This window comes from Otolemur garnettii, unplaced genomic scaffold, assembly GCF_000181295.1.
Source record: "Otolemur garnettii isolate 467f Iridium unplaced genomic scaffold, OtoGar3 scaffold00011, whole genome shotgun sequence".
Classification (NCBI taxonomy): domain Eukaryota; kingdom Metazoa; phylum Chordata; class Mammalia; order Primates; family Galagidae; genus Otolemur; species Otolemur garnettii.
In genome coordinates, this window is record NW_003852406.1 from 10810894 (window position 1) to 10824845 (window position 13952).

The 13952-nt window shown below is 46.4% G+C and overlaps 1 protein-coding gene across 1 annotated transcript in view; it reads left to right on the top strand.

Moving 5' to 3' along the window:
• Nucleotides 1-679: 679 nt before the first annotated feature.
• Nucleotides 680-13952, top strand: part of LIPC (lipase C, hepatic type) — a 144612-nt gene continuing 131339 nt past the window's right edge. The window contains exon 1 of the mRNA XM_003784380.3: nt 680-998. Within this exon, the coding sequence (XP_003784428.1) occupies nt 914-998 (85 nt within the window). The 5' untranslated portion in view covers nt 680-913. The remainder of the gene's footprint in view (nt 999-13952) is intronic.

Consider the following 13952-nt stretch of genomic DNA (forward strand, 5'->3'; position numbering starts at 1 on the left):
ATTCCACCAGTCTACACCACATCCCACCAGTCTACACCACATCCCACCAGTCTACACCACATTCTACCAGTCTACACCACATTCCACCAGTCTACACACACCTAAACTTTCTTTGTTGTGTCTATTGTGTATTCTCTGACTGCTCCCACCCCCACTGCCGCACAAGCCCCACAAGAACTGGAATTTTTTCTTCCTTCACTTGTATATTCCACATGCCCCAAACAGTGCCTGACTGATTTTCACGGAGGAAGAATGAGAGTGTTCGGGCCAGGATCATCTCTCAGGGGGCCCTGAGCAGGGCCATCTTTGCTTCCCCGTTAGCTCCTTTTTGCACTGAGGTTAAGGGTTTTCTGCCCAGTTCGGCTGTAGAAATGTTGCCCCACCACACTTTGACCACAGGCATCAGCAATTTCACTGAACTCAACAGAAAATGGGCCGTCTGGGGGCTTTCAGCATAGGGGGGCCCTTTTCTTTTGCTGTGGGCTCAGCCTGCCATTTCTAACACCACCTCCATGTGCCTGCATCCCCTCTGAGGTCTGCCACAGGGAGACTTAGGCAACCATGAGGAGGCCACTATCTCTGACCTTTGACAGAATTTCCAAACACAGCGCACTAACTTTAAATTGGTTAATGTGAAACATTAGCCCCAAAAGGTATAAATACATGACAAGGCATTTTGTTGTCAAAACATAGCAGGATAAAAAGCATTTTTGCCAATCAATCTTTTTTTTTTAATTAATGCAATTAGATTTAAGGTTGGGGGCAGCAAGGAAAGCATTTGAACCTTAGATAACAGGGTGAAAGGTTAATTATTAATGGACAGCCTTCGCTAGCAAAGTATCAATAGGCATTCTGGTCTCTTTGGCTTCAGAAATTAACAAGAAGACCTTGGACCCCCGTTGAAACCGGAGAAATGGAAAGTGTCCTGTGTGTCTCCATTGTCCTGGTTTTATGCATCTTTATCCAATCAAGTCCCCACGGACAAAGCCTGGGACCAGGTAAGAGCCTGTCTTTCACCAGAGATGGGCATGGATTTTTTTCTTTTTAAAATGCGTGTCACAAAGAATCCCAGGGTTTCTGACTGTGTGGGACAGAGCTTGCTTCAGCACATACCAGGTGGTTTTGTTAGTGGCATCACAGGGTCACAAAGACAAGCAGAAGTTTGTAAACAGCACTGAAATTTTAGAAAATCACCCTGAGCATAGAAGTCTCCTACAGTGCCTGTAGCTAGCAGCAAAGTCGGTTGTGGATCTGATTCGGAAACTGTCATACTCCAACTCTTCAGTGGAAGAGTTTAAGAGTTTCACATCATCCTAAGAGTTAATTTGGCATCTGATTTGCAGTTGGGGAGCCCAACTTGCACTGAAATGCTCTGTCTTGTTGGCCCTGATTGCCTGACTCTCTCAGAAGACAGAGAAATGTATGAGCATTCTATTTTCAGTCAGGTCTAAAGTAGAGATACCATTGCATGTTTTCTAAACATTATTTTGTGCCAAAGTTTCTGTTTGAGACTGAAGAATCCCACAGCCGTCCACCTGTTTTGTTTGTAAATTTGCAGACTAGGTTGTCCGCCAAATGCTTGATCAGGTAAGTGGAGTCCAGGTTCCTGGATGGACAGTGCCTTTGACCAATAAGTAACAGATGTGAAGTGAATGGAACCATTTGGCCAAAGTAGACCCATGTTTGGTAGTTTGCTTTTGTGCTGTTACTGGTCAGGAGATAAAAATGCTAAAGTAGAGACTTAGATTTTTCTTTCCTCAAAGTCTAAGCTTGGAGAATCATGAATTGACTAACAGATGTGCCTATAAATTCTAGAAACTGTCTTTCTCCTTCATTCCTTCGCATTTGGTTATTATTTTATATTCTGGCTCAGTTAATAACTTACTAGTAATATTAATCATTACCATTCACTGAGCATTTTGTGTGCCAACCACTATACTAATTATTTGTCATACATCATTTCATGTATAAAGCTGTGTTCAAAAATGGCCCTTACATAATAATTTAGAGCCATACAGGCAAAATTGCTAAAGGGCCTGTGCTGCCCTTTGGCCGAGAGTGATGTATTGGCTTGTTGGTTTGTCTGCTTTTTATGGAAGTGGAACATATGTCTAGCAGAGGGCTGAGAGTACAAATCCTCAGTAAATTTTCATAAGCTGAACCAGTATCCCCCTAAGCCTTCCTTGAGTAGCCCCTTGAGGTTTAACATGAATTATTTGTCTTTGGGGAGACTTTTGGCGACGTATTCTGGAGATGTTTTTGATTGTCACAATCAGGGAGAAAGTGCTTCCCCTTCTAGCATCATGCTTAGAGGCCAGGGATGCTGTGTAATGCCCCACAGTGCACAGGGCAGCCTCACAGCAAGGGATCACTGGTCCAAAAGATCAATAGTGCAGACGCTGAGGAACCATGGTGTATGCCGGCCTTCAACTGTCCCTAGGCAAGGACCCTTCTTCCTTCCCCACCCCACCCCCAGCCTTCTTTGTTTGAGTATTTATTATTAATGACATTCTACTAATGGAGTCACTAATATACATGCACCCAGGCTGTGCCAGGCACTTGGCGAACATCTGAGCTCATCTTTGCCATATGGTCAAGTAAGCCAGCAGGGAAGGGACTTGCCAGAGTTCTCGTGGCTGGTCAGGGCAGGGTAGGAAGAGGTACCTGGAGCCTCCATCTGTGCACTGAGGCCGCAGCCCCCTCCACTGTGCCCATACCCGATGATTAGATAGCCAGAGGTCCGTAGAAAGCCATTCTACTCAGTTCCTCTCACTAGGAGGCAGACTCAGGCAGCTGATCCTGACCTTCCCCACTCAGGGGAACTGGATATGGTGAGCCTTTTAAAGCCCCCATGACACAGAGTTCCCATCAGTCATCCCTAGTCCCAGCCCTCACTGCATGGGTGTTGTCATCAGAGCCAGCACCACTCCAAACGGTGGCTACCATGACTAGACCCTCACAGGTCCCACTTTCAGGTGTCAGACCCACTGCCTACCAGTACCCACCGTTCCCTTCCATCCATTCCAGCCATAGGTGCCAACTCCCAGGACAGCTGAAGCCCATCCATGCAGTCACCCATTAATGCGACGAGTGTCCACGAGCATCTGGCACATATAAGGCAGAGCGACTCATACATTCCCATCTCCAGATACCTTTCCTCTCTTAGAAATCATTGAGGGCCCCAAAGAGCCTTTTTTATGTAAGATACAGCTGTCAGTATTTACCATATTCGAAATTAAAACTGAGACATCTTAAGAATATTTGTTAATGCTTTTAAAAAGAACAATAATAAGTCCATTGCATATATTGATGTTAACACATATAACATCATTTTATGGGAAATAGCTTATATTTTCCAAAGAATAATTTTTAAATGAGGCAGAAGAGTGACATTGTTTTACAAGGAAATTTCCCAAATCTCTTTAATGTCTGGCTGAATGGAAGACAACTGGATTCTCTTATCTGTCTCTGTATTTCATCTTTTGTGATCCGTTGTTTTGTTCAAAGTATATGAAGAAAATCTGGTCTCCCTTGTAAGAAAAGGTAGGACATCCCTGGCAATCCCTTGGGGCTGTGGCCTGCATGCTGAAAACCACTACATTGGTGTGATAAGCCCTGTCCACCCTGTCCCTATCCTGCAGGAACTTACTGTGACATTGAGGATGTACACGGGTTGGGTGGAACTAGAAGCCAGCAGGGAGGGAAGCACCGTCTGTCCACAGAGGACTTAAAGTTGGTCTCGCTTTCATTATCACAATTCTGTTAGTGATAAAAACAAAATTCCTCCCAGAAGAAAAATTATCTTTTTGGTGTAACGTCCGTACACCATCTGTGGTTACTTTTGAGTTTCATGTTGTATATATGTAAACTCCAAATTATTGTATGATGAAAATTATACTACTTTTATGAATATTATGTTCATTATGTTCTACATTGCCTTGAACTTAGAGAACGCCTAGTCATGCCGTCGGTCCTGACACCCACACGCTCAGTGGCATACGCTTTTGCAAAAGTGAGTGCGCAAGGGTTGCGAATCCTTCCACGTCTCAGGTCTCCAAAGCCTGTGGTGCTTATTACCTGTTCCTCATTTAGACAGTCGAGTGGAAATAAAAAGTGACACTGGTGGGGTGGAGCAAGGAAAACGCAAAAATAAATCGATACATTTTTTAAAAGTGATAACGTCGTTATTCCGAAGACAAAAAATCAGAACTTGAGTGGCTTCAATTCTGTGTGAAGCCACCCTTTAGTTTTTATTTCCGTTTAGAACGTAAACAATAAAACAGATCGTAAACTGTGAGGCATAACATTTTATCTGGTAAATACAAAGGGAGCCTCCTACAGGAAATATTTCTACTGCATTTGAAAATCTTAAAGTTGAAATGTATTCTTTTTTTTAATTGTTCAGTGCTTTTAAATTAAAGCACTCAAAAAATAGCAAGGAGGCTAGATATCATTGAAAATACTTTGGTGTCACAGAGCAGCGGGCATTTAAATGATCCATTCTGCGTGTCAAATTCAGTACATGAGGTATACCACTGAGTCTAATAAAGGAGATGAAATAGGTATATAAATTTTTCCCAACTAAACCACAGCAGGTAGCCCCTAACAAGGAGCAAGTAGAGAAGCAGAGACTTCCCAGTGTGGGGCCCCAAAAAAGGCTTCTGGAAGGAGGCAGTATTGGGGTAGGGTCTTAAAAGCTGATATCAGGACAAAGAAGCTGTCTACATCCAGAAGGATACAGAGCTGATAAAGCGTGTGTGTTTTCCAGCCCAAACACCTTCCAAAAATAGGCCATCTAGGAAAAAGAAGGAAAAAGAAAAAAAAAACAAACCTAGAAAGGTGTTGAGAGCAACAGCACTGGTTAAAATGCAATAAACTGGAAACAATCCCAGTGCCAACAATAAACTCTCAGGGGTGTTTAGTCCAACTACTGCTAACTCTGTCACTGCACAAGCATTATTTTGACCGCTAACTACTAAAAGTTCCAGAAACTTTTGAGAGCAATAATGATGAGGTTCAGAAATAAAAGGCTTCTGGCTGGCCCTTAGACACGCATAGTTTAGCACAAGGATCGTATGCCCTCGATGGGTTTCCGAGAGTCCTTAAGCCTCTTGAGATGGCGCCCAAAGCTGTTATGTATGTGTATTTTGAGCGGAGGATTGAGGTCATAACTTTTGACAAATTACCAAAGAGATCTGTGACATCTGAAAAAGTCCGATAACAACTGGTCTTGGAGCTTTTAAAAATAATAATGAGGAAGTTTTTAAATGGAATCCTGCTATTTTGGACAAAGCTGCTCTCAGCATACCGTTTTTGAGGTTCGTTCGTGTTACTGCGTGCATCCTGCGTCCTTCCTTGTTACTGCTGTGTGTTGTTGAATGGCGTTCCATTGTACGATTATTCCGCTCTTTATCCATTTTCCTACTGATGGCGCCTAGGTTGTTTCCAATTTGAGGCTAGTCTGAGTAAATGGATATAAACATTTTTAATACCAAAAAAAGAAAAGGAAATTTTACAAGCAATAAGGTAGGAAACCAAACAGGACTAAATCGCTTCCATGTTCTATCAAACCTATGGAAAAACTCAATACCTGTGCTGTGTCTCGTTAGAGATTAGAAGTATATTTAAAGGTATACAAACCATTTTAAGGCCACGGAGGGCTTTTTTTTTTTAAGTCGTTAAATAAAGAAAATAAAATAAAATACCCTTTGCTGCTGTTTTAGATTAGGCCTGGATTTGCCATCCCGAGAGGGCCTCTGGGCAAGAGCTCCCCACTGCCCCTTCAGACCTGCCACCTCCGCACAGCCTCACAGGCTCTGCCAGGCCCAGAATGACTGCCCCAGGAGAGCCGGCAAATTCCCAACAGGCGTCCACAATTGTGGGGAATCTCATCGTGACTAATATTTGAGGTGGCATCCAGAGATGAAACTCATTTACCAGAGAGTGTACACGGATCTGAATCAGCAAAGGGCCGCCCCAGTCTTCTAGGGAAACCCTCTTTCCTCTGCATGAGACCCTCCATCTACTGCCAGACTTTGCAGCTGGGCAGCTGAGGGGGTCTGGAGCCCTGCACATGGAGGGGAGAGGGAACTCACTCCTGATCACCCCTAGAGAGGAGAGGGCACCCCGAGCTGAGAGACCAGCAGTCTACCTTCCACCGGGCCTTTCACAGGGACCCAGGACCTGAACCCCTATTCTTTCATTCTGGGCCTGGGAAATAAACCATTTTACAGAGAGAAACTGCAGAGCTGACTGCAGAAGGCAAAATGTGTGTAAGCTGACCTGAAAACATGTATGACACAGTGAGTGCCCAGCCAAAAGCCACCCCGGATCCCACTCAGAGGTCCCCACCGTGGCCCTCTCCCTGCCCTACATTCAGCCAGCTGCCACAGCGCTGCAAGAGCATGCCACAGGGAGAAAGAGGGAGAGACTGGTGCAGGGGACAGGGCTGATGGGTCCCAGCGACATGATCCAAGGAGACGTGACCACCTAACCTCAGGCTGGGTGTCCCTGACACCCGTGGGGTCCACGAAGAGCAGAGGGCACAGCACAATTCTCATGGCCAGGAAGGTGGCTGTGAGCTGGTCCCAAGCAGGGTAGCCATTTGGGAGTGGGGTCCTCTCAGCCAGGAACTGGAAAAAGGGCTGGCCAGACCAGACAGGAGCTCCAGGCCCCTGCCAACCAGGCTGGACTGCAGCCCCACTGTGAGACCCAAAACGAGGGGCAGAGCCCCGTCATCCTGCAGGAACCAGGGAGCCGTGATCAGGGAGGCTATTGGAGCTCTCTCAGCCAGCTTACGGCTGGGGACAGCCTCAGTCATTCCCGCACCTGAGGATGGGGGCGCCAGCCTGACTCCTCTGGGGAGAATGCAATTCTTAGACGTGGCCACAAGGTAGCGCAGTGACATCTCAGCTGCTCTGGGGTTGGTTCTGGGACAGGGTCTCAGGCTTGGGAGAATCCAGTTTCTGGAAGACTCTGGAGAATTCAGTGCTGTTGGCTAACCTCGCTTTCCTCTCTGTTTATGACCCTGTTTCCAGAGACACTCATACTTTCAATTCTTCCCCAGAAGGGCTTGGCTGGGTGCTTAGGGTGGGGGTGGGGTGGGGGCCCCTGGGAAAAGCCAGGGTGGCAGAGTGGAGCTGGAGAGATTCCTTGTCCGTCTGCCACATTTTTACCTCGGTACAAGTTGTACAACGTACAAGTTCACATTCTGAGTCTGGTGAAGGAAAGCTGTGGCCCTTAAAAATAGTTTTTATGAAGATATATAGGTGGTGACGCTGAATTATATTTATATTCTGACATTAAGTGGTAAAAAAGTAGTTTACCTAATTGTGTGTGTCCTGTGATTACAACTTTGTGAAAATACATGTCTTTGCTGGAAGGAAATGTGCAGAAATGTTTATACTTCACTGAGCTTATATCTAAATGTTTGTCTCTTCCAAACTTCATGTAATGTTATAGTACATACATGGTATATTTACTTCAATATTTACTTTTACTTTAAATTTGAATAATTTAAAAAATACATTTGTTACAAAATAATAAAATGAAGTCATTTGACTAGATCAGCGATTCTGTAACTTTAGTGTGCATCAGAAGTGCCTGGGGTCTTGTTGAAATAAGATTTCTGGGCCCTACCTACAGAGTGTCTAATTCAGTGGGCCGGGGGTGAAGCCAGAAATTTGCATTTTCAACCAGTTCCCAACTGACGCTGCTGATCTGGGGACCACAGAGAACCACTGGAAAAATAAAAATAGTTCATGAAGAACCAAGACTTGAACTTATTACCACATCTCTTGCTTCCGAATATTGACCTATCTCCCAGTAGCTACAACCCCAATAACATAAAAACCCCAAGTTATTCATGAAAAATTTATCTCTCCAAAATACTAGCACACCAAAAAAAAAAAAAAAAGAAAGAAAGAAAGAAAGAAAAGCAGCTCTTAAAATGAAGAAAAATTCCAAGCTAAGTGGACTTTACGGTAATTGGTAGAAAAATAAGCACTGTAATCACTAATTAACTATCCACATCGAGCCACTCCTTGCCAGGCCTGAAAACATGATCAGGAAAATTCTTTTCCTATGAGCTGGGCATGACCAAAGCTGGGCAGAGCCGTGGGTTCACAGTTGACTAAGGGTGGCCTTTCTATGACTACAAAAAGTTTCCAGTGACAAATGTTCCAGCTTCCTTGTCCTAAGAGAAACTAAAGGGGTGAAAAAAACATACTGCTTTATACTCAAACATAACAAGATCAAGAGCAGCAAGTAACAGTATCTATTAACCACCAGCTGTGTTTTCATACAGGCCCCATGGTCAATAGGAAAATATCCGAGGGTACAAAAATGGAAAGGCTTGCTCCCATTTACCAAGGAGCTCCCCCTCTGGACACAGGGTGTCCAGCCCTCCACTGAAATAGAAAGACGTTGCAAGCAGAAGGAAAAGCACCAAGCAGGCTTTACTTGCAGCTTTGAAAATGGGTAGTGAAATTAGGAATCCATGAGACATTGATATGGGCCACAGTAGGACATGTAAAAAGAAGTAGCCAGAGGTGCAGGCCGCGGGTATCCTCAGGAGTTTGCCCCTCTCCCTGGAGGCATGCGGACCACAGCTGAAGTTGCAGTTTGAAAAGAGGGTGGGAATGCAGGCTGGGTTGGTGGCCTTATCGCTCAGCCTGACTAAAACCCTTGGCACTCCCCGCTGGAGAGCAATGTTATCAACTGGGACAGGCAGGGCTGGGGCTGGGCAGTCACTGGCCCTGTGCCCACAAGCACTCAGCTCTTCCTCTGAAGCAGACATCAGCCTGGGGCAAGTCTCGGAAGTTCTGAAGTTTTCTTGTTAATTGCTATACTTAACACTAAATCATAGGAGGGATTAACACCAAGAAACTGAAGCAGGAACACATCATAGAAACTTAATAGGAATCGTCCATCTTAAAAACACTTTATTCTAAGTCTGAAAATAGAATCTTTTGGAAATTCCATATCATACTAGCTTCTAGACCTATAGCAAATCCACTTGAAAAATGTATTCCCACCTGCCTTATATCACTTGATTCTACAATAACCTGGTGAAGAGTGCAGGCAGGTATTATTCCTCTTTTACACAAGTAAAATTTACAAACAAAAGAAACAACTGACATGAAATGCAAGTTAGGTTTACTTGGCTTGCTGCAGCGAGGGAGAGCTGTACTCCAGAAGAACTGGGGGCAGCCCAGGAAGAGGAGTTGAACGGCACTTTCTAGAAGACCTGGGCTTGTGCTGGGTGAGTCAAAGGAAGGGTGTGAAAGCCGGGGGATTCTAGACTGGATTCCATCCAAAGGGAAGGCAGTTCAATGATTGGATATCATAATAAATTAATGATGAATCATTGTTAACTTATTATTACTTAGTTTACCCAGTAATGACCTAGCTGATGGAGAGATGGAAGTGAGGCTGAGCGGGCAGTGTGATACAGGAGCACAGGTCACTTCCATTATGCAGAGGACGGTCAGTCAAGCTCTTTGTTTTTGCAGAGGCCTCCCCTGTGTCTTTTTGCAAACCCCTTGCGGAGGTCTATGGTGCACATGTTCATACTCTGGGCGAGCGGTGCCTATGGCTCAAAGGAGTAAGGTGCCAGCCACATATGCCGGAGGTGGCGGGTTCAAACCCAGCCCCAGCCAAAAACTGCAAAAAATGAAAACTCTGTGGGGCAGTGTCTGTGTTCAGGGGGGACAACATGGTCTGGCTGGTCGTTGGGTGGCGTTTCCCCATTCTCTCACACAAAGGAATTTGGGTAATGTCTTTGAGCTCCCTTAATGCCTGCATGCTAGCTGCTCAGCCTGGGGTGACTCCCTTTACCTCCTGTATCTCTCGTCTCTCTGAGTAATAGGCAGGGTTCCTTCCACACTGACAGTCTGGGTATCACCAGGGCTAATGCATGTGGTCATCACAGTGCCAGGTGACCTGCAGTGGTTACCTCCCCTGGTCCCAGCTATTTAAATGCTATCAGGAAACAGAAATATGGAGGCAAAGTTCTATCCATTTTAAACATGAGACTTTGTACCCTAACTGAATCCTAGTAACGGAATTGCCTTGAGCAATTTGAAGCTTCCAACCCCAGGAATAGAAAGGCACAATTCTGGAAGAACAACCCCAATTGATAACTGACCATTATACCATTTCGTTCCCAGTACTCTTTTATATGAAGCCAGATATACAGCAGTCTTTGATCAAGTGCTGACAATGAAGATATAGACAGTAGAGCCTCTGTAAGTTGACCGTTTGAGGGATTATAACAAACTGGTCAACCTACGGAGGTGGAGATGGTCAACAAAAAGAACTGGGCCTACTGTGCTGATAAGTACACGAGGTGCATGGCCAGTCTGTGAAAATTAGGTCAACTTAAGGATGTGGTCCATGTGGGAGGTGGCCGACAATGGACATTCTACTCTACTACCTATCCCTACTTTACAGATGGAGAAATTGGGGCTCAGAGTGATAAAGTAACTTGCCTTAAACCTCTCCAGTAAGCCAGAGAAATCTCCTCTCTGGGCAGCTTAAATGTGAACTTGCCTAATGGATAAAGGGACAGGAGAAGCTCCCAAGGTCCCTGTGATTCTCTCTGATGCTTATTTCTAGTGATGGAGGCACCGCCCTCAGAGCCCACATGGGTACCTCAGCCTTCAGAGATACCCCTTAGGGGTGGCAGTGCCAGGGAGCCAGGGACGTATTTGCAGCCTCTCTGGGCTTCTAATTAGAACCTGTGCTCACCATATACTATACTGAGTGACAGGCAGGAGCGGCCTCAGTGATCCAAGAGGAAACCCACACCTGGACTTGGTCCTGGTCCCTACACATCTCAGCCCTTTTTTCACAGCCCCTGATTACCCACAGTCAAGCTCAAAAACACAGGTGTGAGCACAAATCCAGACAGCCTAAAAGAGGCTCGAGCCTGAAAACTCTGAGCCAATTACAAGGTACCCAAACATGTTCCAAAGGCTACAGCTTTTACTTCACTCAAGAATCCTCTAGGTTCAAGGTTGTTTTTGTGAACTGAGCTGGGCTCTCCACAGCTTCTCTGTGGCTTGGTACTATCAGGACAACACCGGAGAAATCCCCTTCCATGAAAATCTCCTTCCTGCTTGAGACACAGGTCTCTAAATCCTTCAGCCGTATTGTTTATGCCCTGGACACCACCGTTGCGCCCCACGGAGGGGCTCCCCTTTCTGAGACAGGTGTTGGGAAAGGGTGGGGTCAATGCAAGGAGGGGTAGGTGGGTTCCACCCTGTCCACCCATACCTGGGAGGTAACCAGGTTCCCAAGTCACATGGGGAAGCTCTCACTCAGAGAATGGCGCCTGGGTGTTGACTTACACACAGATAAGCGACACACCAGCTCTGTGCCAGGCCTCATGCCAGGACTCGTTCAGTTTTCACATGCTATCTCAGCTGCTAGGGCTGCTGTGACAAAGGACCTCAGACTGGGTGGCTTAAACAACAGAAATTTGTTTCCTTGCAGTTCTGGGAGCTAAAACTCAAGATGGAGGTGTCGGCAGGCCTGGCTTCCTCTGCAGCCCCTCTCCTTGGCTTGTAGATGGCGGCCTTCTCTTCTCTGTCTTCACACGCTCCTCCCTCTGTGTGTACCTGTGTCCAGAACTCCTCTTCCTATTAGGACACAAGTTATAGTCAACTGGGGCCCACCTCAGTGACCTTATGTAATTCGAATCACTTCTTTGAAGACCATGTCTCTGAAAACAGTATTCTGAAGTACCCAGAGTCAGAACTTCAACATGTGAATTCAAGGGGACACAATTCAGGCCCTCACATCCCCCAAGCACTGCTCAAGGTCCTGCTCTGACTCAGTTCTGGGCTGGGCTAGGCCCTGGGGACACTGGGGACACTGCAACCTTATCTTTGTTCTATTTGAGCTTTACTCCCTGGGGGGGCTTCAGAGTTAGAAAAGAGGCTTCCAAATACACAGGAGTAGACAGTGGGCTGGTCCCCGCCAGGCCCAAACAGGGGGCCTTTACTGAGGGGGTGCAGGAAGCAATGGCCTGGCTGGGGCTCACAGGAGCCAGCTGGCAGCTAGCTGTTGGGAAGGGGAGGGTGCCAGCGAGGCAGGGGGAGGGGCACCTGCCCCTTTCAACAGAGTGATTAAGATTTTCTGGCAGCACAAGCAACAGCTGGCAGGAGCCCAAGAAGGAGCTGTTTATCTGGCTGGTGTGCGAGTAAGTGATAAAACTCCCCCTCCGGCAGGCACCGAAGGAACCATCATCTCTGCATGGATGTGCTTAGCGTGAGTCCCAACCTGCTCTCTCTGGCTTGGAGAGGTGTTTTTCCCACACAGGCTGACTTCAACCAGGCCGTGGCCTGGACTCACCCTGGCCTTGGCCAAGGAGAAAGGGCCCAGACCAGCTGCCACCTTCTCACGGTGTGCCAGCCTGCCTCCCTCCCTGCAGCCCCACCAAGCCCAGGAGAAAGGGTGGGGTGATGATGGCCTGTGCCCAACCTCAGGGCAGGGACTGGGGAAACAAACTCATGGGCCATGGGCTCTCAGCACATCAGAATAAAGCATGGGCACCTGAGGGAGATGCTCGGTGAGGAAAGAACACCAGGTTTGGCGTGGAAACACCTGAGTCCCAGCTGCAGGCCAACCCTAGGTTACCAATGTAATAGGTTCTGTAGGTTTGTTCTGGAATTTGTAAGATGAAACAGGTACTTTTACCTATTACCAGTAATAGCCTCCGTTCGTAAGTGCGAGTGGTACATAAGTCAGATGTTTGTAACTCAGGGACTGACTGGACATCACTTGCCAGCAGATGGCCTTGGGCAAATCACTGAAGGTCTCCAGACTGATAACAAGAGATCCCTGGAGCTGTTCTGGGGATAACATGAGAGCATGTAACTGGAAGCATTTTTGCAACTATTCATTGATCCTGATAAAACAAACATTTGTAAGCATTTCTAATATTCTCTCCACTCCTGTACGACGCCAATGTTTTCCTCTACTTTTTATCACAAAGTCTGCAAATGTAGAACTGAGTTTAAAGGGTGACACAATGAGTCTTCACATTCTCCCAGCAAGATTCAGTCATGGTTACGTTGTGTTTTCAGGGGAGACTTGTGCACATACTTAGTATAGTGCATATTTTTGTGTGTATAGGACTTATAGAACCATTAGGGAGAGGAGTGGGTCAGGGAGAGGGAGAGTGACAAACACACACACACACACACATATATATATGTCCCCCGTGAGAGTTGTGGACATCAAGACACTTTGATTCTAAACAGGAATACTTCAGCATTCATCTCCCTATAAGGACATTCCCCTACGTACCCCCAAGGCCATTGCCATATATATGAAAATTAGAAATAATTTTATATCATCCAATATCAAGTTCTAACTCAAATCTCCCCAGCTATCCAAGAATCTTGTCTGGGTGTTTCCTAAAGACCCAGTCAGTATCCTCCTGTCCCCCCTGCTTATTGAACCCCTAGCAGCTCCCCTGTGTCCCTGAGGTTGTGAAAGGCTAGGTCATTTAATGCCAACACTCGCACCCACCTGTGCTGTCCACTGTCCCAGGGCCTCTGTACACCTGTCTCCTGTGGCACTTGACTCCTTGTCCCCGAATATCTGCCTGCACACTCACTAGAATGTGAGCACCTGGAGGGCAGCGGGCGAGTTTTGGTCACTGTCCTATCCTCTGAACTGGCACAGGCCCGGAGTGGATGAGGAACATGGCAAGGAACTTTCAACGGTTTGAATCTTAACACCACATTTCTGCTGGAGAAAATGGGAAACATCTTAGAGGGACAGGAGACCCAGCTCAGGTACGGCCTGTCTCCCCCTGTAGGAACACGGGAACTCTGAACTCTCCCGGGCTCTTGGTCAGAGCCTGTCTCTATGTCTTTGCTAGGGCTGTGGGTTGAAAGGGAGAAATGCTCCCCAGACCACAAGTCTCCCCTGAAAACACA